This window comes from Microcebus murinus, chromosome 14, assembly GCF_040939455.1.
Source record: "Microcebus murinus isolate Inina chromosome 14, M.murinus_Inina_mat1.0, whole genome shotgun sequence".
Lineage (NCBI taxonomy): Eukaryota > Metazoa > Chordata > Mammalia > Primates > Cheirogaleidae > Microcebus > Microcebus murinus.
Window position 1 is genome coordinate 75,695,532 of NC_134117.1, and position 26,166 is coordinate 75,721,697.

The 26,166-nt window shown below is 51.8% G+C and overlaps 1 protein-coding gene across 2 annotated transcripts in view; it reads left to right on the top strand.

Moving 5' to 3' along the window:
• Positions 1-24,548, top strand: part of LOC105863689 (transmembrane protein 72) — a 37,126-nt gene extending 12,578 nt beyond the window's left edge. Inside the window, exons 2-5 of one of the 2 annotated variants that reach the window (XM_012751101.2) lie at positions 9,916-9,982; positions 12,847-12,918; positions 14,634-14,773; positions 16,179-24,548. In XM_012751101.2, the coding sequence (XP_012606555.1) occupies positions 9,916-9,982; positions 12,847-12,918; positions 14,634-14,773; positions 16,179-16,657 (758 nt within the window). In that variant the 3' untranslated portion in view covers positions 16,658-24,548. Of the gene's footprint in view, positions 1-9,915; positions 9,983-12,846; positions 12,919-14,633; positions 14,774-16,178 lie in introns of those variants that run through there. The other variant, XM_076010281.1, reaches the window with a different exon arrangement.
• Positions 24,549-26,166: the final 1,618 nt, after the last annotated feature.

Genomic DNA, 26,166 nt, shown 5'->3' on the forward strand with positions numbered 1-26,166 from the left:
ATGCAAAACTCTGCCCAGGAGAGCGCCGGGAGTGGGACAAGGCATGGGCTGTGCTGGGCATGACGTGCTTCTGTTGGGCAGCGCTGAGGGTAACGGGGGAGCCTGAGGTGGGATGACAGGAAGGGAGGGAAGGAGTTAATGGCCACTAGCGACAGCACAAAGTAGTGCTGGGCGGCTTGCCCGGCGCCCTCCTCCCGCAGCGGAAGGACAGCACACCAGATCGAGCAGTTCTGAGGGCAATTCTTTCTCATGGAGAATTTGTTGTGACGAGGCTCTGATCCTGGGGGCGGCAGGCACTGTCCCCTTGTTTGTCCCCAGTATACAAGGTCAACTCCTCTGCCTGGGGGCCCGGCTCAGGGCAGCGCCCGAGGGCCACTTCCTAGAGTGCGTAGTTGATGCATGCCGGCCAGTTTCAGGCTGGACTAACGCTGTGAAGCCAGGGTGCAGGCCACTCTCCAAGAGTAGCTGAAAGCCCTAGACCCTGAGGCTATCTAAGTCTCTGGATGCCAGGACCACAGCTACTGTCGGGGCCAGCAAAGGGCCCACCGCTCCTGCAAGGCCGGGGCTAAGTGCCACCCAGCTTGGAGTGAGTGAGCATCACCTGAATTTTACAATGAGGGCCTCTTTAATTTTAGGGCGAGCACATTCTTAATTTTAAAGTGAGTCCTTCTTTAATTTAAGGGGGAATGCTTCCTTAATTTTAGGAGGAGCACCTCAATTTTAGGATGAGCACCTCCTTAATTTTCTATTGAATCCCTAATTACAAAATGACTACCTCCTTAATTTTAGGGGAGCACCCCTTAGTTTTGGGAGGGGCATCTCTTAGGGAGAGCACCGCTTTAATTTTAGCGTGAGTACATCCTTAATTACAGATGCGTGCTTCCTTCGCCTGCGGGGGTGGGGGGCGCCCCCTTCATTTTGAGCCTGGCTGTCTTTCTCGCCCCACCGCCGGCCTGCCTCTCTGGGCGCTGTAGCTTCTGTGAGTCTTACAGAGAGCCCTGCCTAGGTGTGGAAACCTGGAAAGACCAGGGGTACAATGCCACAAAGCAAAGAGTGGGCTGTCCTCACCCGTGGGCCGACGTGAGGCCTTTGAGAGAGCAGGACTCCACCGTGCGGTGTCCGGGGACAGACTCTCAGCAGACAGGAGGGCTCCGCCGCAAGGTCCCAGTTCCATCCTTCACTCAACACTCCCCAGACTTCAGGCCACACTTTGTGTTCACTTCCTGGCTTCTGAAATGCCGGTTGTAGAGACCAGTCCCCTGGAAAAACATCTAGAACCTCCAGGGCCCCCGTCAGAACATTTTGGGGTCCCATGCGTATGTCACCTGTAACTGTGCTGCCTTCCAAGGACAGCTTGTTCCCAGCAGGGTCCAACCAGCATACCAGGCTGGGACTTCCACAGCCAGGGCCGTCACACCTGTCCAGGCTGAGGCTGGCTACGGGTCACAAAATTCCTGCAGTAAGAACTCTCACTTCTTGCTTTCCTCACTTTTTCTGCTGGGAATCGTTGCAAAATAAAACTCTGGAAGGAACCTGCTTGAAGGAGGCAGGTCCCCACAGAACCTCCATGAGGTCCTAAGATAGAAACCACAATAGGCCCATCGGACCTCCCAGATAGCACCCACTGCTGGGAGCCTGCACATCCAAGGCTGTGTGGACCCAGGAGCCTGGATTTTGGCTTCCTAACAACCAACTGAGGACTGAGGGAGGCCAGAGGCCCACGGGGTCTTGGATGAATGCTCACTCCTCAAGAGTCAGAATGTAGGCTGGGTGGGGTGGCTGGCGTGGCTGGGGCAGCTCAGGTGGCTCGTTGGGCGCTGTCGCTCTGACTGCTGACTGGGTTCATCGGTTCCTGCCACCTTGCCCAGCTCTGGGCGCTGCACAGAGAAACACTCAGAGCAGTGCACGGAGCCACAGTTCGAGACTCTTGGCTCGCTGCGCCTTCCCCTGCTTCCCCTCGCCTTTCTCCTCCTTGGAGCCTTCCTTGGTTCCCATGCAGAATGGAGACATCCCTTGTCCCGTTCCCAGAGCACTGGGCCTGTTTCCACCCTCCACACCTCTCCGTTTGTGGGGATGGACTGTCTTCCCAGGCTGTGGCAGGGATTTGCTTTGCAACTCTGTGCTTTCCCCAGGCCTGGCCAGAGGACGGGCAGGGTGAAGGGTCTGCGACCACGGGGCCTTCGGATCCTGGCTGGGCAGCTCGGGCTGGTGGGATGAACTGTCCTGGTGGGGGCATTGGTGCCACAGCCCCTCCTGACTCAGAAGAGAGCTCTGCTCCGGGAGAGGGGTCCTTGCTGGATGCCTGAGGAGAGGGACAGGCGGGCAGTGTCCACACCGACCCACGGCTTGGGCTTCGGGAGGGTCACTGAGACAGTGAAGAGGTGGTTTCCAGCCCTGTGCTGACATAGACATTACAAAAATCCGCTCAAGCTGGTTGGAGAGGGACACAGCAGTCCACTGCCAATAACAACAGGGCCCCATCTCTCCAGACGACCCCTCTGCGCTCACGAAGGGCCCTGAGGACACGCCCTCTCCACATGCACGTTCTCATGCCAGCCCTTCCCCAGCCACTACCTCGGGACCACTGGGAGCCGCACTCAGAGCCGGGCTTCTCTCTGCCCTTTACTGCCCATGTGCCTTGGGCAAGGGGCTCCACCTCGGGCAAGGGGCTCCACCTCGGGCAAGGGGCTCCACCTCGGGCAAGGGGCTCCACCTCGGGCAAGGGGCTCCACCTTGGGCAAGGGGCTGGCATGAGAACGTGCATGTGGGGAGGGCGTGTCCTCAGAGCTCTTCGTGAGCGCAGAGGGGTCGTCTGAAGAGATGGGGTCCTGTTGTTATTGGCAGTGGACTGCTGTGTCCCTCTCCAACCAGCTTGAGCGGATTTTTGTAATGTCTGCGTTTGGATTTTTCCATGAATAACACAGGGCGGACAGTGCCCACCTTGGGGTGTGCAGGTTAGGCAATATGCAGGCGGAGGGCCTGCTACACTGCATCGCATGTTTGCCGGCATCTCGTTGGGAGGTGGCTCGCCCTGGGAGCTTCCAAACCGCATGTCTGGCCCCCTGTGACCAGCCCACACCTCTGCCTTCCACTGCTCTGAGAAAGCCAAAAATCCAACACGGGATGACAGGTTATTATGCCCTATGCTTTATGCTTGGGAAGCCCCCTTGCCTGGGTCCCCAGGCAGAACCAACGCTGCCCCTCCAACCCCTGTGCCAGGTGCTCTGCTGTACAGACAGGAGGACGAGCCCACCTGGGCCACACCATCAGGAGCCACAGCCAGAACTGAGCTTCCAGCCAAGGCCGAAAAAGGAACTAGCAGGTGTCAGTGTGCTGAGAGAGGGGGAGGCCAGGAGCACCCAGAGATGGGCTCTGTCCCTTAACTACCACCAAATGTCACCAGAGAGGTCAAAAAGTTTTCTGAAATATCAGTCTGAACTCAGCTCTCTGCTGCTTCAAAACACTCAAGGGTCCTCCCGCCCACCCTGTGGAGGCTGGTAAGGACCCCACGTCACGTCAGTGCACATCACTGCCCACTGCCCACCCTTGCAGTGCCCTGCTCCGCAGGCAGACTCTTGCCTCCACCACTTGCGGCTGCGGGATCCCCTTCCAGCAGCCCGGAATGCCGGGCCCCTCCACCGGCACATGTCCATTTCCTGCACACCTTCCTAGTCCGCCCTGGTTTAATCTTCTTTGTGCATTCTTTCCCAACTGGCCCAGGAAGGGCCCCTTGCTCGTCTGACCCCAGAGCTCTTAGGCGAGCTCCCCTCTCCCGCAATACAACTTGGCTCTCTGTCCTCGCTGTGTGTACTTTGCTCGGTCCACATCGCATCTCCCCTGCTGGACCAAGCACACCCAGGGATGACCCAATGTCCGACTGCAGCCCACCGCTGGGCCTGACCCCAGACCATCCCAGCAAGATCCCACAGAAGAGCAGGTGATCCCCCCATCTAGGAAGAGCTGCCAGGAGCACACCGAGTCGTGTGTGCATGCAGCTCCCAGCAGAAGCAGCCTGAGGATGGAGGCCTCAGGCAGACGGTGCAGGGGACAGAGGAAGGACCTCATGCGTCTAGGAACACGAACCCCAGAATGGGGAGGATCAACCAGAAAGGGGTTGGTCCCTTGGCCTGGGTGTCCAAGGGCCTTACAGTCTCCTGTAAGAGCCCCACTGGATCCCCTAAAGCCCTACCTGGGCTGAGCCCCATACTCCTGGCTCCCCACTCTCTCCTCCTCCAGCCAAAGGGCAGCCCTCTGTCCCTGGGCATGCAGAATCTGGCCAGCTACGGTTGCGAGGGAGCTTTGGGGAGAGTGACCACACTCCCTTTGTGCATAGTAGCCGGCTGGAAGCTGGGAAAGCTGGCAGGGCAGAGTTAGGCGGGTAGGGGTTGGGGGTACTGAGGAGCCACCTCCTACCACTGGCCACCTGACATCTGCCAGGCACAAAGCCATGTGTTCCAAACTCATTGTTTTCTCCAATAAGAGTTATACCTCTGTGAGGTGTGACTTAGTTTTCTCATTCCACAGACGAGAAAACTCAGCTCGGATGGGTTAAGCACTCACCAGAGTTTGCCCAGGTAATAACGCACAGAACTGGGATTCCAACTCAGCTCTCGTTTCTCTGTTACTGTTACTTTGATTTTTTTTAAATGCAAACCAGCACTGCCTCTGCAGTGCTCCTCCGATGCCTCTCTGACTGTTGACCCCTGTTTCAGTCTTAACTGTGCAAAACGAAAGGCATCAAAATAGGTCTCTGCATCCTTGACAGTTGCGAATCAGGCAAAGGAACTGGGTTCCCAAGACCCTGCCCTGCCCTCTGCTGGTCGTTTGCCACAGCCCAGGCAGATCTGCCGTGACTGCCCGTGTGCGCCAGCCCCCGCCTGCCCAGCCGTGCACAGCCACAGCGGCCCTGAGCCCAGGACCCCTTCCCCAGGCCGGGTGGGAAGACCTCCTCCCCTACGCAGGGCTGGACCTTTGCACCAAAAATTAACGAGCCAGTCGCTGAGCACCTGCGATGTGCTGGCATCAGTTGGCTCGCTGAACCCCCACGACCATCATGTGCAGGAGGGATAGCGCAGAAATCCACGCTCAGAGATGGAGCGACTCGGCCGTTAACTGGCAAGTGTGAGACAGAAACTCAGAGCTGCCCTGGCATGCGTGGTTGGTTGGCTGGTTTGACTTACACTCTCTGTGCCTCGGTTTTCTCTAATGTAAAATGGGAGTAACAATAGTACCTTCATGTAGGACTATTACATGACTAAAGAAGTTAATAAATTAACAAATGCTAAGTGCTGAGAGTAGGACAGGATACGTAGTGAACACTGGATAATGGCCATCTGCCAGCACGACATACACACACACTCACACACACCCACACTCACACACTCACACTCATATACACACACACACTCACACACACCCACACTCACACTCATATACACACACACTCACACACACCCACACTCACACACTCACACTCATATACACACACACACTCACACACACCCACACTCACACACTCACACTCATATACACACACTCAAGCACACTCACACACTCACACTCATATACACACACACACTCACACACACCCACACTCACACACTCACACTCATATACACACACTCACACACTCACACTCATATACACACTCACACACACTCACACACTCACACTCATACACACACACACACTCACACACTCACACTCATATACACACACTCACACACACACTCACACACTCACACTCATATACACACTCACACACACACTCACACACTCACACTCATATACACACTCACACACACTCACACACTCACACTCATATACACACACTCACACACACCCACACTCACACACTCACACTCATATACACACACACACACTCACACTCATATACACACACTCACACACACCCACACTCACACACTCACACTCATATACACACACACACACTCACACACTCACACTCATATACACACACTCACACACACCCACACTCACACACTCACACTCATATACACACACACACTCACACACACCCACACTCACACACTCACACTCATATACACACACTCACACACACACACACTCACACTCATATACACACACTCACACACTCACACTCATATACACACTCACACACACACTCACACACTCACACTCATATACACACTCACACACACTCACACACTCACACTCATATACACACACTCACACACCCACACTCACACACTCACACTCATATACACACACACACTCACACACTCACACTCATATACACACACTCACACACACCCACACTCACACACTCACACTCATATACACACACACTCTCACACACACCCACACTCACACACTCACACTCATATACACACACTCACACACACACACTCACACTCATATACACACACACTCACACACACACTCACACTCATATACACACACTCACACACTCACACTCATATACACACTCACACACACTCACACTCATATACACACACTCACACACACCCACACTCACACACTCACACTCATATACACACACTCACACACACACTCACACACTCACACTCATATACACACACTCACACACACACTCACACACTCACACTCATATACACACACTCACACACACCCACACTCACACACTCACACTCATTACACACACTCACACACACACTCACACATTCACACTCATATACACACACTCACACACACCCACACTCACACACTCACACTCATATACACACACACACTCACACACACACTCACACACTCACACTCATATACACACACTCACACACACACTCATATACACACACTCACACACTCACACTCATATACACACTCACACACACTCACACTCACACTCATATACACACTCACCCACACTCACACTCATATACACACACACACTCACACACTCACACTCATATACACACACTCACACACACCCACACTCACACACTCACACTCATATACACACACTCACACACACACTCATATACACACACTCACACACACCCACACTCACACACTCACACTCATATACACACACACACTCACACTCATATACACACACTCACACACACCCACACTCACACACTCACACTCATATACACACACACTCACACACACACTCACACACTCACACTCATACACACACTCACACACACACTCACACACTCACACTCATATACACACACTCACACACACTCATACCCACACTCACACACACCCACACTCACACTCATATACACACACACTCACACACACACTCACACACTCACACTCATATACACACACTCACACACACCCACACTCACACACTCACACTCATTACACACACTCACACACACACTCACACATTCACACTCATATACACACACTCACACACACCCACACTCACACACTCACACTCATATACACACACACACTCACACACACACTCACACACTCACACTCATATACACACACTCACACACACACTCATATACACACACTCACACACTCACACTCATATACACACTCACACACACTCACACTCACACTCATATACACACTCACCCACACTCACACTCATATACACACACACACTCACACACTCACACTCATATACACACACTCACACACACCCACACTCACACACTCACACTCATATACACACACTCACACACACACTCATATACACACACTCACACACACCCACACTCACACACTCACACTCATATACACACACACACTCACACTCATATACACACACTCACACACACCCACACTCACACACTCACACTCATATACACACACACTCACACACACACTCACACACTCACACTCATACACACACTCACACACACACTCACACACTCACACTCATATACACACACTCACACACACTCATACCCACACTCACACACACCCACACTCACACTCATATACACACACATTCACACTCATATACACACACTCACATACACCCACACACATACTCACACTCATATACAAACACACTCACACACCCACACACTCACACTCATATACACACACATTCACACTCATATACACACACACTCACATTCACACTCATATACACACACACACTCACACACACACACACTCCCACATTCACACTCATATACACACACTCACACACACACACTCACACACACACACTCACACACTCACACTCATATACAAACACACTCACACACACCCACACTCACACATTCACACTCATATACACACACACTCACACACTCACACTCATATACACACACTCACACATTCACACTCATATACACACTCACACACACCCACACTCACACATTCACACTCATATACACACACACTCACACACACACTCACACACTCACACTCATATACACACACACACACTCACACACTCACACAAACACACATTCACACACCCGCACTGGCAGACAGTGGACACCAGGAAACTGTATCCTCTGGAGCCAGAAGTCTCCAGCCCGTCTCTGGGTCCTCACTTTCTAGCTTGTGTCCTACACAGGGTTGTGAGTGAACTACACAGGGTCACTGAGCCTCACTTCCCTCCTCTGTAAAATGGGAGAATAGGACTCGCTGTGCCACAGGGCTGCTGTGAGGAGAGGGCAGGTGTGTGAGCATCGCACCTGAGTTCTGAGGTCTCTGCAAGGTGGAGCCAGCCCTCTCCCAAGACAAGCCAGGGCGGAGGCACCCTGGAGCGGGCGGGCAGCCTGGAGCCTGGAGCACAGGGAGCACCAGAGCCCCGCCCACCACCAGGAAACAGAGGCGCCTCCCTCCCCTGCGAGGCCGCCGCACTCTGCTCCCTTCTCCCCAAGCATTTCCACGATCCCCTGGCATCGAGGGGTGGGGTGCCCGTGACCTCATTGAGGCAGCATTTCAGCAGTAGACAAAGGGTCCCCTTCAGCTTGGCGCACGCGGGGACAGAAGTGCCAGGGCCCAGGGAAGCAGCCCCCCACCCCCGCCCCCAACAGCAGCAACAAAGCTGTGACCACACACAGGCAGCCAAGGCGACAGCCCTGCCACCGTCATCGTCTTGGATTGTCTGGAAGGGGGTCAGGGCGAAGCCACACTCCAGCACACAGCAGGATGTGTCGTGAGAGCCCAGAGAGAGAAATGCGGGGTGCCCGGGGGTGCTCTCAGTCAGGGACAGAAAGAGGTTATCAGTGGCCTGAGGCATTGTCCATGGACCATTTTCACCGGTGACCAGATAGGGTCAGAGCTGTGCCGACCGAGGGAATCCCGAGGAGGAGAGCACCCGGAGCCAGCACGCCTGGAAAGGCGAGTCTGAGGCTAAATTCACCCTGGGCAAATGGAAGGTCCACACCAACCAACGGCCAGGAAAGGGCAGGAGGGAGCCCGGGCTGAGTGAGGGGTCATCAGTGCTGGGCGCACAGCAGCGAGCCCAGCGTGCGAGCTGCAGCTGCAGCTGCCCCTGCAGCAAGTGAGGGGAAGGCCACACAAACAGCACCTCTGGTGACCTGGGCGAGGAAACAGACTGGGGCAGGTCCCCCATGGCCAAGCACTGCAGCCAGACACACGGCACACGCTGGCACAGGCCACCACACAGGGAGGAGCACGGCCGTGGAACCAAGGGGCTGGGGACCCTAAGGGTGGCTGCATGACCAAAGTTGCAGAGCAGGGTGGGCACCTGTGCTCTGGGAGGGAGGATCAGAAGACCCCTGGGGCTCTTCTTGGAGCTTCTGGGGACCAATCAGGAGGCTCTCTGCTCTCTTCAACTTTCCTAGCCACAGCTTCTTGGCCATGAGGAAAAGAATTCACCCTGGCTCTAAGTCCACAAGGAGAAGGCTCACTCCACAGCCAAGGAGCCCTCAGCAGCGCAGTGCTGGGGTGTGGAGCACTGGGCCCACTGTCCCCTCTCCTCTTGCCCCTTAGTGTTGATCGGCGTGGGCACTGAGACCTTCCTCCGGGGGCAGTTCAAAAGCCTGGCTTTCTATCTGCTGTGAGTATGTGCACGGGCCCCTCTCTGCCTGCAAGTCTGCTCCAGCTCACTCTCCATCTGTCTACTCCTATAACCTAGAGCAGCTCCCTCCCCACGATTATTCCATCCTATCCCAGAGGTAGAAAGAGTCAAGGGGGCTTGTAGGATAGCTCCTGATTGGGGCAGACCATCCCATACATCAACCATTTGTCCTAAAATCCACCAACCCACCCATTCATCCACCCATCCACTTTCCATCCATCCACTCATCCACTTACCGACCCACTCACCCACTCGCCACCCATCTGTCCATCCATTCATTCATCCATTAACTCAACCACTCACACACTCACTCACTCACCCATCCACCCATCCACCCATCCATCCATTCAGTCATTCATTAACTCAACCACTGATGCACTCACTCACCCACCCACCCACCCATCCATCCATTCATCCATTTAACTCACCCACCCACACACTAACTCACTCACCCACCCATCCACCCAACCATCCATTTATTCATCCATTAACTCAACCACTCACTCACTCTCCCACCCATCCACCCATCCATACATTCATTCATCCATTAACTCAACCACTCACTCACTCACCCACCCATCCACCCATCCATTCATTCATTCACCCATTAACTCAACCACTCACTCACTCACTCACTCACGCACTCACCCATCCACCCATCCATCCATCCATCCATCCATCCATCCATCCATCCATTCATTCATCCATTAACTCAACCACTCACTCACTCACTCACTCACTCATTCACCCACACATCCACCCATCCATCCATCCATCCATCCATCCATCCATCCATCCATTCATTCATCCATTAACTCAACCACTCACTCACTCACTCACTCACTCATTCACCCACACATCCACCCATCCATCCATTCATTCATCCATTAACTCAACCATTCATGCACTCACTCACTCACCCACTCATCCATCCATTCATTCATTTATCCACTAACTCAACCACTCACACACTGACTCACTCACCCACCCTCCACCCACCCAACCATACATCCATGCATCTCAATCATTTCTTTATTCAGCAAACATTAACTGAGCTCTTGTTTTAGAAAGAGGGGCATCAGGTCAAGAGAATACATAGTTAAGCTTCTCTACATGCCAAGAACAGTTAAATGTCATATTTACATTATGTTATTTAACTCACATCACCATAGGAAAGTGCATACTGGCCTGGTTTTGCAGGTGAGAAAGTCTAGAGGAAGGAAACTTTCCCACATCACGGAGCTCAGGAGCAGCAAAGCCCAGCTTCACAGCCAGGCTCCTTCCATTCTCCAGATGAGGTCCTTTCTTCTCCACCCGTAGCTGCCTGTGCAAATACCCCTGGAGGGAAGGAGACCACTGGTGTCCCAGGGGGTGAGGAAAGACCCAGGGTCTCTGCGGCCCCACCATGAGGGGCTACCAGTGGTTTCTTCCTGATTATGCAGGAAGCCACGTTTTCCAGCCCCCCGGGTGCTGAAGCGGTTACTTAGCAGAGAAGTGGTGGGGGATGATGGCAATGATTGGCCCAGGTCTGTCTGCAGTTGCCAGGCTCTGCCCTCCTCTGCCCTCCCTCCACAGGCTCCACCACACCTTCCTCCCCAGTCTACTCACCCTCCCTCCCCTGCCTGTCTGGGCAGGTTCTTTACTGTGCTTGGTGGCTCCCAGCCACCGCCCCCTCTGAGACTATTTCCACACTGCCACCTAGACACAAGGAGCTGTCCAACAACTTCCAATGGCTCCGTCTCCCCCCTCTAGTCCACACTGTGCCATTTCTGACCCCTGCCTAACTTCTCACCCATTTATGCCTGGGGGCTTCTCACTCTTTCACAGACTCACCGAATTGCCGCATTCCACTGTACACTGAGTACCTTCCACCCATTTCGGCATTCCCAAAGCCATGCGTTCCTTCCTAGCACTCCACCCTGGGAACTGAAGTGATTGCTCCTTGCTCTGAGCACCCTCCCTGTCTTACTGACTCTGTCCCCGGCTGGCAGCTGTGCCCTACCTCCCTGGGACCCAGAGGCAGGCGGGCCTTCGTCCTCTCCAGTGGGGCCCTTACTCACAGGGCGGGGCCGTGGCAGGGGGACGCAGATTGCTTTGCCCATCTGGGCACTGGGTGGCCCAGTCCAGCCTCAAGTCCCTGCCCCTCACTGTGAACTAGTTTATGTTTCCCACTCATGCCCTTCTCTCTAACCCTGGCAGGATTGGCACCCATGGCCCCCCAATCCGTCCCTGCCAGCCACTCATGAGCACCAAGCAGGAAGTCTGAATGAGTCATTTTATTCCCCAAACCTCAATTTTCTCCTCTGTCCCAGGGCGTAGGAAAAGGCAATGCTGAGTGTTTTACAAAGTGCCATGGTGTGCCTCTTAGACACACAGGCTCTGGAGCCTGAATGCTGGGTTCTAATCTTGCCCTACTACTAATCAGCTGTGTGACCACAGGCAAGTGACTTAAGCTCTCTGAGCCTCAGTTTTCTCATCTGTAAACTGAGGGTAATTATAGTGCTTCTCATAAAATTTTTGCAAGGACTAAATGAGTTGCTACTTGTAAAGCCTTTAGAACTATGCTTGGCCCAAAGGAATCATTATATAAATGTTAGTTATTATTATTTTAAAACTGAGCAGTAAGAGTTAGGCACAAGCTGGGAGACACAGAGAGAGTGTGGGCCCAGCCCAGGACAGGCCCCGCATCCAGACAGCCCCTGGCAAATGTGGTCTGGGTGACACAATCAGGCCCGTCTGCCGGCCGTAGACCCCAGGAGGCCAAGGTGCTGCGAGAAGACAGCCCAGGAGAGAGTGAACGGAGCATCGGGAATGCAGCCTTGCTCACCTGTCTCTGTCTATAGCTTTACAGGAGCCGCCGTCTCCGTGTGCGAAGGGGCCTACTTTGTGGCTCAGCTGCTGGCCATCTGCTTCCAGTAAGTAGCCTCCGGAGAGGCCCTCCACCAGCGCCGCCCCAGCCCAGACACCCCAGACGCTCTGCCCAAGAGGCCGAGACCGGGACGTGTCCTGCTCCTGAAGCTACCAGGGACAGGTCCCCTCCATGGTACAGCCAGCCCCAGCCCAGGGGTGGGCCCAGGCCCGCGGAGCTCAGTCACCTTCTTTGCCCTGTTCCCGACCAAGGGAACCAGCTGAGCCTTCACTCACGGCCTGCTCCTGCCCAGAATCCCCCAGGAAAGTCCAGCTCCCCCTCTCCCCAAAGCAGCCGGTGTCTGGGCCCCGGTGCCCACGCCGCCCACCATAGGGTGAGGACCTGCACAAGGCCCAGCTTGGTGTGAGCAGAGCAGGGTTCGAGAACTGGCTCTGCCTCTCGCTAGGACTCAGGGGCAAGTCAGGGGCTGCAAGCCCCCATACCCACTTGTGGGGGCAAGAGTGCAGACTTGGCAGGACCCCTGAGGCCACATGGCCACGGAGGCCCCGCTGCTGCCCAACCGACACTCAGTATGTCGATACTGTCGTGTGGGACCGAGGGCTGGGGCCACAAACCACTACTTTCAAAAGAGGAGAATACCTGCCTTTAGAGCCATCGTCTTCACCTCTGACTTGGCCTAGAGCAGAGGCCCTGTGCAGGCTAGCTTTAGGAGACAGCGGGCCTGAACTCTCAGAACCCAGAGCCTAGATGGCCGAGTGGGACCCCAGAGAGACCCAGGCCTTGAATCCAGCTGTTCTGGCACCTGGCAAGGCCACTGGCTGCCTCCCAGGCTCACCAGCCCCAAGACAGTAGCCTTCCCCTTCTCTGCTGAATGTCACTGCCAGGGGGGCCTTGAAACTTCCATGGAGTGGGGGCCTAGGGCAGGGGAGGGAGGAGCCCTGGATGTGAAGGGGCATTTTACTTCCTCAGGACTCCAGCGCGCGCACACACGCGTGACCACCAGGGGGCGCGAGCGAGCCGTGGCAGCCTAGGCCCCTGCGTGTGGTGCGGGAGGGCGGTGCTGAGGGCGATGCTCCAGCGCAGCGAGCCTGCCCACGCCTCCGCTCCAGGCCAAGTCAGGGTGAACAGGAAAGCGATGGATCTAAAGGCAGGCACTTCCCTCTTTTGAAACCTGGAGGCAGCGCCTCTGAAGAAACCTGCTCAACATCAGGCCTCTGCCAGGGCCACGCGCCGTCCCTGCGAGCAGTTAGGGGGCGCTGTCCCAGGGCGCAGCTGGATTCCAGCCTGCTCGCCCGCCTGGCCAGGCCCCTCGTGCAATGCACCCCTTGCACCACGTCCCCGTGCAATGCACCCCCTGCACCACGTCCCCGTGCAATGCACCACCTGCACCGCGTCCCCGCTGGGCGGCTCCCACACCGCACCCCTTCCCTGCCTCACTGTGGACTTCCCATGAGCCTCGGGCCTCCCACTCTCCTCACTGGCTCCTGTGGCATCTGAGAGCATTTACCTTCCTCCCCTGCTAACCAGAAAGGCAGGGCTGCGCAGTCTTTCAGAAAAACTGTGTCCCCTCTGGGGGGACTCAGACAAGGCTCCTGACCGTGGAGTCCTCCAGGACTCCAGCCCCTGCGGGGTGCTCGGCCAGGGCCACTGCGGAGAGCATGCCATGGCAGGGAGCAGGGCCCAGCCCCGGGTCCCCAGCCTCCCACGGTGCTGGTGCTCTCTTGGGCTGTGTCCTGCTAACCCTGGATGCTCACCCGGCAGGTGTCAGCCAGGGTCCCTGGCCGACAGAGCAAGGGAGAAGGCCCACTGGCTGGGATGCTTCCAGAAGTTCCTGGCCTACATGCTGCTGTCGGTGGCCTGTTTCCTCCACCCAGTTCTGGTCTGGCACGTGACCATCCCAGGTAGGACCATGGGGAGGGTAGGGACAGGGTAGTTAGGCATGCGGCCCCCAACAGCTGCGCTCTGAGCGGGAAGGCCTGAGTCCCTCATAGTCCTGCTCCGATGCTAGCCCCAGTGCCCCCACCAGCCCCACTGCCTCTCCGACCTGGAGTGTGAGCACGAGGAACTGCCCGACATCCTCCGTGCTGACCGGCAGCAGGAAGGTCCGGAGAAGGCACCCTTCCCTCACACAGCCACCCAGAGCCTGTGTCCACAAAGGGGACCCGGCCTTTCCTCCCCTGACTGCATGCGATCCAAGCTGTCCGAGGGTACAGGATGGTCCCTTCCCTGCCCAAACCCTTCAGTCTTTTCCCAGTGCCTGCCCATCCGGGTCCAAACTCCTGAGCCAGGTTTGAAGGGCACCTACGGTGGGACCCAAAAGATTTCACAGCCTTGTCTCCTGCTTCCGCCCCACCCGGTGTGCCCTGCTGCTCAGCCCAGTTTCTGGTTGCAGAACCTGGGATTCATATCTCCCACCTCTTTGCTTTGTCCATGACCTTTTCTGCTAGTATCTTCCCGTTCCCTCCTTCCTGTTGCTAAAACCTGTGCCTCTCATCGTGAACCTGTCTAAAACACTGGGGAGCCAACCCTCCAGGGAGCCGCATCCTTCCTGCCGTTTCTCTCAGCGTCCCATCCTCCTCTCTCCAGGCAGACTCCCGACAATAACTCAGCACTGACCAGGCCAGAGTGAGGCACAGCCCCGCTGCTCGGACAGCAAGACACACGCAGGAGGCTCTGGCCCCGGCAGGCGCCCACGGCCCCCTTCTCCACCTGCTGTGTACCGGGCTGCGCTCCAGCAGACCAGAGCAGAGCCCAGGTGCAGGTGGAGACCCAGCATCTTCTGTGGCCATGAGGGGCCAACACAGCACCCTCCTGGGGAGGCTGAAATGAGAGGCATCTCCCAGCCCGTCTCTGGCAGTGAAAGGAAGCCAGCTCAGCAGTCAGGGCCTAGTAACCAGAAGTGTCCAGGCTGCTGAGGGCAGCGTGCGTCTAGTCCACACACTGTCCCGAGAGGGAGGCTGAACCTGGTGATGGAGTCCAGGTGGGCAGCTGCAGGGCAGACAGTCAACAAGAAGGCTGAGAGCTGAGGGGTCCAAGGAGAGTCCTGAGGCCCAGATGTAGCCCTCCCTTGATGTCCAAACGGGACAGCCCCCTGGCTGCACGGCACCGGCCCTGCTCACATCCCTCTGCTGGGGTCAGGACTGCCCCCAGTTCGCTATGGGGTGTAAGGCACTCAAGGCCTGAGGGCCAGAGCCACGGTGCCAGGGAGCATGACCGCACAGCGCCGGGATGCGGGGGCGTCGGGCCATACAGCCCCTCGCGCTCTCCACAGCACGTCCGGCACCCTGACCCCCAGCTCTCTTCCAGGCTCCATGCTCATCGTCACCGGCCTGGCCTACTTCCTGCTGAGCAAGCGGAAGAAGAGGAAAGCTGCCCCCGAGGTGCCGGCCCCCCCAGAGCAGTACACAGACCCCTCCGGCAGCGCCGTGAGCACCACCGGCTCTGGGGACACGGAGCAAACCTACACCTTCCATGGCGCCCTCAAGGAGGGGCCCGGCTCCTTCTTCATCCACATGAAGAGCATCCTGAAGGGGGCCAAGAAGCCCACCGCCCTCCCGCCCCCAGACGCCCTGACGGAGCTGAGTCTGGAGCCAGCCGACTCGCTGGCCGAGAAGAAGCAGGTGCACTTTGAAGACAATGTGGTGCGAATCATCCCGTCCCTCGCAGACAGCCTGGACGAGGGGGACAGCGAGGCAGAGGAGACCACCTCCGACACCGCCCCCATCGTCCCTCCCGCCCAGGCCCCACTCCTCCTGTCTTCTCTTACGGCCACTGGCCTGTTCTGAGCTGCGGGCTCCTGCGGGGGTGCTTACTGAGGGCTCTGCAGAGACGGATCATCCTGCCTGGAGTTTCCTGATGTCCTCGGGCCCCCCAGGAGCTCAGGGGCTTTGCAGGTCAGGTCCTTACAGGGTGACCAGATGTCCCGAGGTGGCTGGGCCATCGGGAGGTGTGACAGGCCAGCAGCTGGCAGAGGCCGCAAAGGAGGCACAAACAGTGCCACCAGCTCCGCCTGCACAGGCTCCTCCCTTCTGGCCACGGGTGGGGAAATCCTTGTCCTTTCCCAAGAAAGACCATCACTCCCACTTCACACAGGCTGCAGGTGCCACTGCTTCAGCCCCCAGAGGGAGAAACGCCTTGCTCCGGACATAGGGCCCGGCACTCAGTGAGGCCCTGGGGTGCACCCGTCTCTGACGCAACAGCCCAGCTCCAAAGGCCAGGGATGTGTGGGCAGCTGAAGCCTCTCCAAGGCTGGACTTAGACCCATGGAGGCTGCTCGGGGTAGTGAGGGCGGGGGCAGCTGGGCAGCAGGCCCCGCATTCTCTGCATGCTCTGGGGCCGGAGCTGGCCGGCATGAGTTACAGAGCCGCTCAGAGAAACAATGCCGCTCTGTGCTCACTGCGGGAAAGCGCGGCTGGGGGCTCCTGCACCCGCCACAGGGGCCTTTCCCAGATGCCAAGCAGATGATGCAAACTGGGATGCTGAATGCTGTGAGGACCTTCAGCCCTGAATGCCAGGGCACCGAAGGCAGCGCGTGCCCACTGTGTGCAGGGCCCGAGGCAGCAGCCTGGAGGGGCTCACACCACAGAAGTGGCCCTGCACGCCTGGGCACCTGGTAATGGAATAGGTGGTCAATGTCATATAAGTTTGTTCAAAATGGGAGGGAGGGCAGAGGCAGGAAGAAGGGCAGGTAGGAGGAAAGTGGGCAGGAAGGCAGGTTCTCCGCCATGGGGCTACAGAGTGACAGTTAACCCAGAAAGAACAAAGGCATTTGAATCAGATATGCTTTGTGAGAGGATCTGCAATATAGTTTTTACTTCTAAAAAGTGCCCTTTGGTCTGCAAGACTGTTGCCGGGAGAGCAGACACTCCCCCCTAGGCCAGCGCAGCACTGGGCCACCAGAAGGACGGTCCTGCGGCTCGCGGGCAGAGTGAGGAGCTGACACCAGCGCCCTCTGGAAGAGCTTAGACCACACCCCCCAGGTTAGATGCGATGAGACACTCGCGTCTGTTCTTGGACACTTTTCAGCATCCCTTACAAGTTGTTTTGTGAAGGTTACAGAAATAACAGCCAACCAGAAGTTGTATCAGTCTGGTGTCTACATTCAGCAGGTGTTCTCGACGATCAGGGCTCTTCACGCAGGAACCCAGATCTCCTCTCAAATCAAATGACAAATGGCCAAGAAACACACTCCCACCAGCCAGCAATGGCGAGAGCTATAGAGCTGTGCTGTAGCCACCACTGAGGCGGGACCTCAGGATATGGCACTCAAGATCAGAGAAGCTGAACAACACAGGTGTAGGGGGGTGGGCGTCGTGGCCCATTCCTGACGGGCTGGGAGCCTCAGTGCGGAGGAGCCGGGAGAAGGGGAATGCGACAGCCGCAGATGCCCACGCTGCATGAATGGGGCGGCCTCGAGGGAGCGAGATGTTGCTGAGCTTCAGAGCAGCTCTGTGCTCGGGGCCTAAGCCAGCAGCACCGGACGGCCAGGTCACGAGAAGCAAACCTGAAAGTGTGGTGTCAGAGCTGTCAGTCCTGTTTAATAACCATCTGTGAACCCAAGTGCCAGAGTGTCGTTTGTAGAAGGATGCGTCTTGGAAGTGAGGGTGCACTGGGAGCTCCAGGTGACGATGCACAGGTGATTCTGACACATCTGGGTCTCCTGGTGATGTCATCAGTAAAGGAGAGTCTGCTGGTGCGTGGCATGAGGGCATGATGTTGGCCTTAGCTAGGTTGGCAAAGTAAAGCTCTCAAACACTCCTCCTGCTATCAAAAATAAAAACGCTGGAATGAAATTATTAAATAGACCCGAACCCTCTCCTTAAGTGGGCCAGCAAGAAAGTGGCACCTCCTTATAAGCAAATGAGCACCAGGTGTCTGCAACCACACCCTTATCCACTGGCATCCCAGCACAGCAAATTCCTTGCTGAAAAACGAAGACCACAAGGGCTGCCCTGTCTCGACCCACCTCCCTGTCAGCAGAAAGCAGAGCGGACCGTTGCAGACGCGGAAGGGAGCGGCTGGACTGGAGGCAGGAAGAGCGCCAGGCTGGGGCCATTCAGTCCACCAGCAGCAGCTGATCGCCCTTGGCCACGCCCCTTCACGCCTCTGGTTCAGGTGCCCGTCAGGTGGGAATTACAGCAGTGGCTCAACAGGACATGGGGAGGTGGTTTTCAGACGACAAATCACAAGTCCTTGCGTGTGCACCTCATCCCTACTACCACGGGGGCCCTGCCATGAGGAGACGCCCCTGTGTCGTATTGGCAAGGCCAGCGGGGGTCCAAGAGCTCCTTTCTCCACTCCAGATTCCAGGGTTTGGTCCGGGGGAACCCAGCCCCCAAAACAAAGAGCCATAGTGGACCCCACTGAGAAACCACACCCTGGAGGTCACACGCTGTGTCCTTGCTCTCTCCCATCCCCTTAGTTGGTTTTCTTCTTTTAGTTTTCTTAAATACCTTTACTGAGATATAATTCACATACCATAAAATTCATCAATTCAAAGAGTACAGCTAAATGGTTTTTAGTGTATTCATAATCTAAGTTCACCACAACCTAAGTTCAAATTTTCATCACCTCAAAAAAGAAACCCAACCAAGTACCCACGAGTACTCCCCACCTCCCATCCCCTTCCCTAAACAACCACTAATCTACCTTCTGTCTTTACAAATGCTCCTGTTCTGGGTGTTTCATACAAATGGAATCATATAATATGTGGTCTGTTGTGACTTTGTTCACTTAGCATGATATTTCTGAGGTTCATCCATGTTGTAGCATGCATCTTTATTTCTTTTCCTTCCTGGCTGCATAATATTCCACTGTATGGCAAAACCACATTGTGTTTATCCATTCATCCATTGTTAGACTTCAGAGGTGCTTCCACTTTTTGCCTGTAATGAATAATGCTGCTATGAACATTTGTGTATACATTTTTGAATAGACATAGGCCCTCGTTTCGCTAGGGTGATAACTAGGGGTGGAGTTGCTGGGTCTTATGGTAACTTTGTGTTCAACTTCTTGACAAAAGGGCTGTACCTTTTTATATTCCCATCAGCACTTTCTGCACCTCCTTGCCAACAGTTGCAGTTGACAATCTTTTTATTTATCCATTGTGGTCTTCTTTTGCATTTTTCAAATGCCTGGTGTTAAGCATCTTGTTATGTAATTATTGGCCTTTGATTATCTTCTTTGAGAAGCATCTATTCAAAATGCTTTGCCTGTTTTTTAATTGTGCTATTTGCCTTTTTATTTTGAGTTGTAAGAGTTGTTAATATATTCTGGGTACAAGGCCCTTATCAGATATACACTTTGCAAATATTTTCTCCCATTTTGTGGGTTCCCTTTTCACTCTCTTGACAGTGTCCTTTAAAGCACAAAGATTTAATTTTGGTGAAGTCTAATTTATCTTCTTTTTCTTTTGTTGCTTGTTTTTTTTTGTTGCTGTTGTCAAATCTAAGAAATCATTGCCTAGCCAAAGGTCATGAAGATTCATTATTATGTGTTTTTAAGATTTTTATAATTTTAGCTCTTATATTTAGATCTATGATCAATTTTGAGGTAATTTTTGTGTGTAGTATAAGGTGGAATCTAACTTAATTATTTTACATGTAGATATCCAGTTGTTACAGCATTTGTTCAACAAATGGACATTATGTGGTACAATTTGATGTTTCAATACATTCCATTTGTTGAATCAAATTGTCTTGATATCTTTATCAAAAATTAACAAACCATAAACAAGTTTATTTCTGAACTTGCAACTCTATTCCATTGATCTGTTTATCTATTCCAGGCGTCCTCAAACTACAGCCCGCAGGCCACATGTGGGTGTTTTTGCCCGTTTGGTTTTTTATTTCAAAATAAGATATGTGCAGTGTGCATAGGAATTTGTTCATAATTTTTTTTAACTATAGTCCAGCCCTCCACCTGTCTGAGGGACGGTGAACTGGCCCCTGTTTAAAAAGTTTGAGGACCCCTGAATCCTCATCCCCACTGCCACACTGTTTTGAATACTACAGCTTTGTAGTAAGCTTTGAAACCAGGAAGTCTGAGCCCTCCCAAATTTGTTTTGGCTATTCAGGGTCCCTAGCACTTCCATGTGATTTTTAGGATCAGTTTTTCAATTTCTGAAAAAAAGCAAGCTGAGATAGTCGCAGGGATTTATTTGCTTTGACTCAGTAGATAAATTGGAGGAGTATTTCATCTTAACAATACTGTTTCTAATCCAGGAATTTGGGGTGTCTTTCCACTAATTTAGATCTTCTTGAATTTCTTTCAACGATGTTGTAATTTCCAATGTGCAAGTCTCAAACTTTTTTTATTGAAATTATTCTTAAGTATTTTATTCGTTTTCATGCCTTTATAAATGGAATTGTTTTCATAATTTTATTTTCAAATGCCAGTATGCAGAAATATGATTACTTTGTGTGGATCATGTATGTTGCAAACTTGCTGAACAAATTTATTAGTTATAACAGTTTTTTAATAGATACTTTATCATGATCTACATACAATATCATGTCATCTGCAAATATAAAGAGTTTTACTTCTTTCTCTCCAACCAGAAACTTATTATTTCTTTTTCTTGTTTAATATAGTTGGCTAATGCCTCTAGTACAATGTTAAATAGAAGTTACAAGAGCAGACATCCTTGTCTTGTTCCTGATTGTAGGGGAAAGCATTTAGTCTTTCACCACTGAGTACTACGTTAGTGACGGAATTTTATCCAGCTGAGAAAGTTTCCTTCTATTTCTAGTTTATTGAACGTTTTTATTATGAAACAGTAATGGATTTTGTTAAATACTTTTTCTGCAGCTATTGAGATGACCATGTGCTGTTTGGTCTTTATTCTATTCATAAGGTTTATTATATTAATTGATTTTAGATATTTAACAACTAGTATTCATGGAATAAATTCTACTTGTTCATGGTATATAATCCTTTCATATGTTGCTGGATTATGTTGAGAATTTTTGTGTCTCTATAAGAGTTTGGTCTATAATTTTTTTACTTTTGTGATGTCTTTGTCTTATTTTGGCATCAGGGCAATACTGACCTCATAGAATGATTCAGAAAGTGTTCCCTCCTCTTCTATTTTTTGAGAGTTTGTAAAGGACTGATATCAATTCTTCACATTTTGGTAGAATTCACCAGTGAGGCCATTTGGGCCTGGGCCTAATTCAAACTCATTATATATAAATCTTCAGATTTTTGAAAAAAATTTCTCCTTTGAATCAATTTCTGTAGTTTGTGTCTTTGTAGGGATGTGTCCATTTCATCTAAGCTATCTAATTTGTTGGCATAATATTCCCTTATATTTCCATAAGATCAGTAGTGACGCCCCCTCTTTTTATTCCCAATGTTAGTAACTTGAGTCTTCTCTCATTTTTTCTTAGTCAATCTAGCTAAAGTTTTGTCAATTTTGTTGATCTTTTTAAAGAACAAACTTTTGGTTTTACTGATTTTCTTTATCATTATTATAGTCTCTATTTTATTTATTTCTGTTCTCATCTTTGTTCTTTCCTTCCTTCTACTTACTTTGCATTTAGTTTACTCTTCTTTTTCCAGGAAAAAGGGGGAAGTTTAGGTTATTGATATGACATGTCTTCTATGTCTATACATATTTATAGTTAACAATTTCTCTCTGAGCAAACTCTAACTTCACCCCATATGTTATGGTCTATTTGCATGTTTGTTTTCATTCATCTCAAAATATTTCTAATTTCCCTGGTGATTATTTTCTTTAACCTATTGGTTATTTAGGAGGGTGTTGTTTAATTTACACATATTCTAATCAATTTCATTGTGGATGGAGAATATATTTGGTATAATTCTAGTCCTTTTAAATGTATTAAGTTTCTTTTATGTCCTACCTTATTGTGTGTCTTGGAGAATGTTCCATATGCTCTCAAGTCGAACATGTGCTCTCCAGTTGTTGACGGAGTGCCCTGTGGAGTTCTGTGAAGTCTAAGTAGTTTGTAGTGTCGGCCAGGTCTCCCAGGGCCTCGCTGATCACCTGCCCAGTTGCTCTGCCCGTTATCCAAAGTGAGTATTGAAGTATCTGACTATTACTGCTAACTGGTCTGATCCTCCCTTCAGTTCTCTCAGCTTTGCTTTACGTGTTTGGTACTCTAATGTGATATGCCTGTAAGTTTATAATTTTACATCATTTTGATGCACTGACGTTTTGTCATTATGAAGTGTCCCTCTTTATCTTTGCTAACATTTTTTGTTTTAAAGTTGATTTTTGTCTGATATTGTTGTAGCCACTCCAGCTCTCTTATGATTGCTATTTGCATAGTACTTTTTAAATTTATTTTTAATTGACCCATTGTAATTGTACATATTAATGGAGTACAATTTGATGTTTCAATATATATCTTTGTTGTATAATGATCCAACCAGGGCAGTTAGTGTATCCATCACCCCATGCATTTATCATTCCTTTGTGGTGAAAACATTCAAAAGCCTCTCTTCTAATAATTTCATAATATATAGTACCTTACTGTTAACCATAATTGCTTACTGTGCATTATACACTAAAATATTTATTCTGCTCCTTTTCTCTCTCCTCTCTTCTGATACACTCATTATGCAAATGCTGGTGTGCTTAACAGTGTCCCACATTACTATGAAGCTGTGTTCACTTTTCTTCATTCTTTTTTCTCTGTGTTCTTCAGATTGCCATCAATTTATCTTCAAGTTTGCCAATTCTTTCCTCTGCTAGCTCAAACCCACTGTTAAGTCTATCTAGTGAATTCTTAATTTCACTTACTGTACTTTTCAAATCTAGAATTTTCATTTGGTCCTTTTAAAAATAATTCCTACCTCTTTACCGATATTCTCTATGTGACAAAACATCACCATACTTTTCTTTAATTCATTAAACGTGGTTTCCTTTAGTTATTTGAACATAGTTGTAATAGCTGTTTTGCAGTCTCTGTCAGCTATATTCAACCTCTGGGCCACCTCAAAAGCTGTGTCCATTGCCTGCTTTTTTCCCCTGCATATCACACTTTCTTGTTTCTTTTAACGTCTCAAAAAGTTGTGTTAACAGCTAGACATTTTAAATAATATCTGGTAGCATCTCTGGATACAGGATACAGGTTCTCCCTCCTTTTCTGATACTTGTTCTCTTTCCTTTTCTGCCTGATGTCTTGTAATTGTTTGTTTATTCATTTGACTTGGCTGGACTAATTCTGTGAAGTCAATCAATTTTTTCCCATTGTTCAGCCTCTAATGTCGCTGCTTAGATTTTTTTCCTTGCTTTTAATCTTTTAGCTTCATTACCTAGAAGTTTCCTCTGGGTCAGCAAAAGCCATTTATTGATCAAAAGTTGTGATTAAGCCAGGTGCGGTGGCTCACGCCTGTAATCCTAGCACTCTGGGAGGCCAAGGCAGGCAGATCGCTCAAGGTCAGGAGTTCGAAACCAACCTGAGCAAGAGCGAGACCCCATCTCTACTAAAAATAGAAAGAAATTAATTGGCCAACTAAAAATATATAGAAAAAATTAGCCGGACATGGTGGCACATGTCTATAGTCCCAGCTACTCAGGAGGCTGAGGCAGAAGGATTGTTTGAACCCAGGAGTTTGAGGTTGCTGTGAGCTAGGTTGACGTCATGGCACTCTAGCCCGGGCAACAGAGTGAGACTCTGTCTCAAAAAAAAAAAAAAAAAAAGGAAAGTTGTGATCAAGCCCCCTTGACAAATTAGATACTTACCCTTTACCACTGCCAGTTGCAGGGGAGGCAGGGGCAGTTGGAGGCTTCTATCACAGTGCAAGGAGTTTACACTTGTCCCTATGTTCAGCGAGGGACCAATAGCTTGGGTGCCCCTTCTCTGATCACTCCTGAAAGGGCACAACCTTGAGCACACAAAACTGGGTGACAGGTTGCCAGGTATGTATGTGATTTTCTTTTTATGCCTGGCTTTCTAGGAGTTTCTCCTGACCCAGTGTTTAGTCAGAGGATGTGCTCAAGCCCCGAGTGCCAGTGAGGCATCCACTTCTTGTTGATGGCTCTGTGTGCAGATTGGGGAAAGTGTTCAAGTGTCTGCCACATCCTTCTCTGATCGCTCCTGAGGAGTGCAGCCTAGTACTTGCACATGAGCTTCCCGCCCCCAGACTGGACTGTGAACCCCAAAGGACTTTTCTTGGCTATCCCTTTCCCAGCTCTGTTAAACTTCTGCTTGTCCTACCCTTTTGCTTATTGCTACCAGTGCCATGGAGTCATGAGCACACTTTTAATTGCTCTTCACCAAGATCTTGGTTGTTCTCAATAACTCCCTTGTCAGGTCCAGCCTCTTGGCAGAGATCGTCCTGGTTCTGTGGCTCCTTGCTTGGACTCATCACAAGCAGGCTGGTGTGATAGATAGGAAACAATTCCACACAAACAGCTTTTATTGCAGAAAAGAAGGAAGCTATACAAAGCAAAAATATTCCAGAGAGATGAACAGGTCAATCTCCATGAGTAGAGAAAGATGCTAAGGACTCCCAGATGGTTTCCTTTTATTGGCCTGGTCCAGAGGAGGGCTTACAGGAGGTGTGGGATGTTACCAGGGGATTCATATAGGTGACTGTCCAGTGTTCTGCAGTTTCCTGCAGTCACTTCCCCTCATAGGTCCCCAGCTTCTCCACCCCAAGGAACCGCCCTCCTGGCCTGTATCTGCCACCTGCAGATTTGGCCCCTGCCTTGCTCCGTGATGCATGGAAAGACTGCATGCTCTTCTAAACAAAGCCACTCCCCTCAGGCAAAGCTATGAGTTCCTCATCCTGACTGTCAGCTTTCTCGGGGACAGCACCTCTGCAGCACTGCATGGAGAGCTGAGGCTGGGGACAGCTATCTGCTTCCCCCAGAGTGACAGCTCTGCTCTGTAGTAGGTACTGAGGGGATTAGACCCTGGTGTTTTCAGCTTGCCCCTCCAAGTGTGGAGCCGCTGCCCTAGGGATGAGTTGGGCTGAGGCAACCCTGAGAATCCTCTTCTAAGCCAGCTGCACCTGAGTGGAGCTGCCACGGTGTGCGTGGGGGCTCAGTCGGGGAATGGACCTTCAGTCATCTTGGTTGTGCCTCTCTAGAGTGAAGCTTCTGCAACAGAGAGCCAAGGGGGATGGAAACACCAGCACCTTTTCCTCCCAGTGTGAAATTATAGCCTAGTCTGGAAGCTGAGGATAGAGGGAGCCCCTGTGTCCTTGGCCACACCTGCCCAGAGTAGAGCACCTGTAGCAGTTTCCATAAGGCAGAGCTGAGAGGGGTTAAGGGAGTGGGTCGTGGTCCAAATGCTGTAGACCCCATGCCACTGTTCTT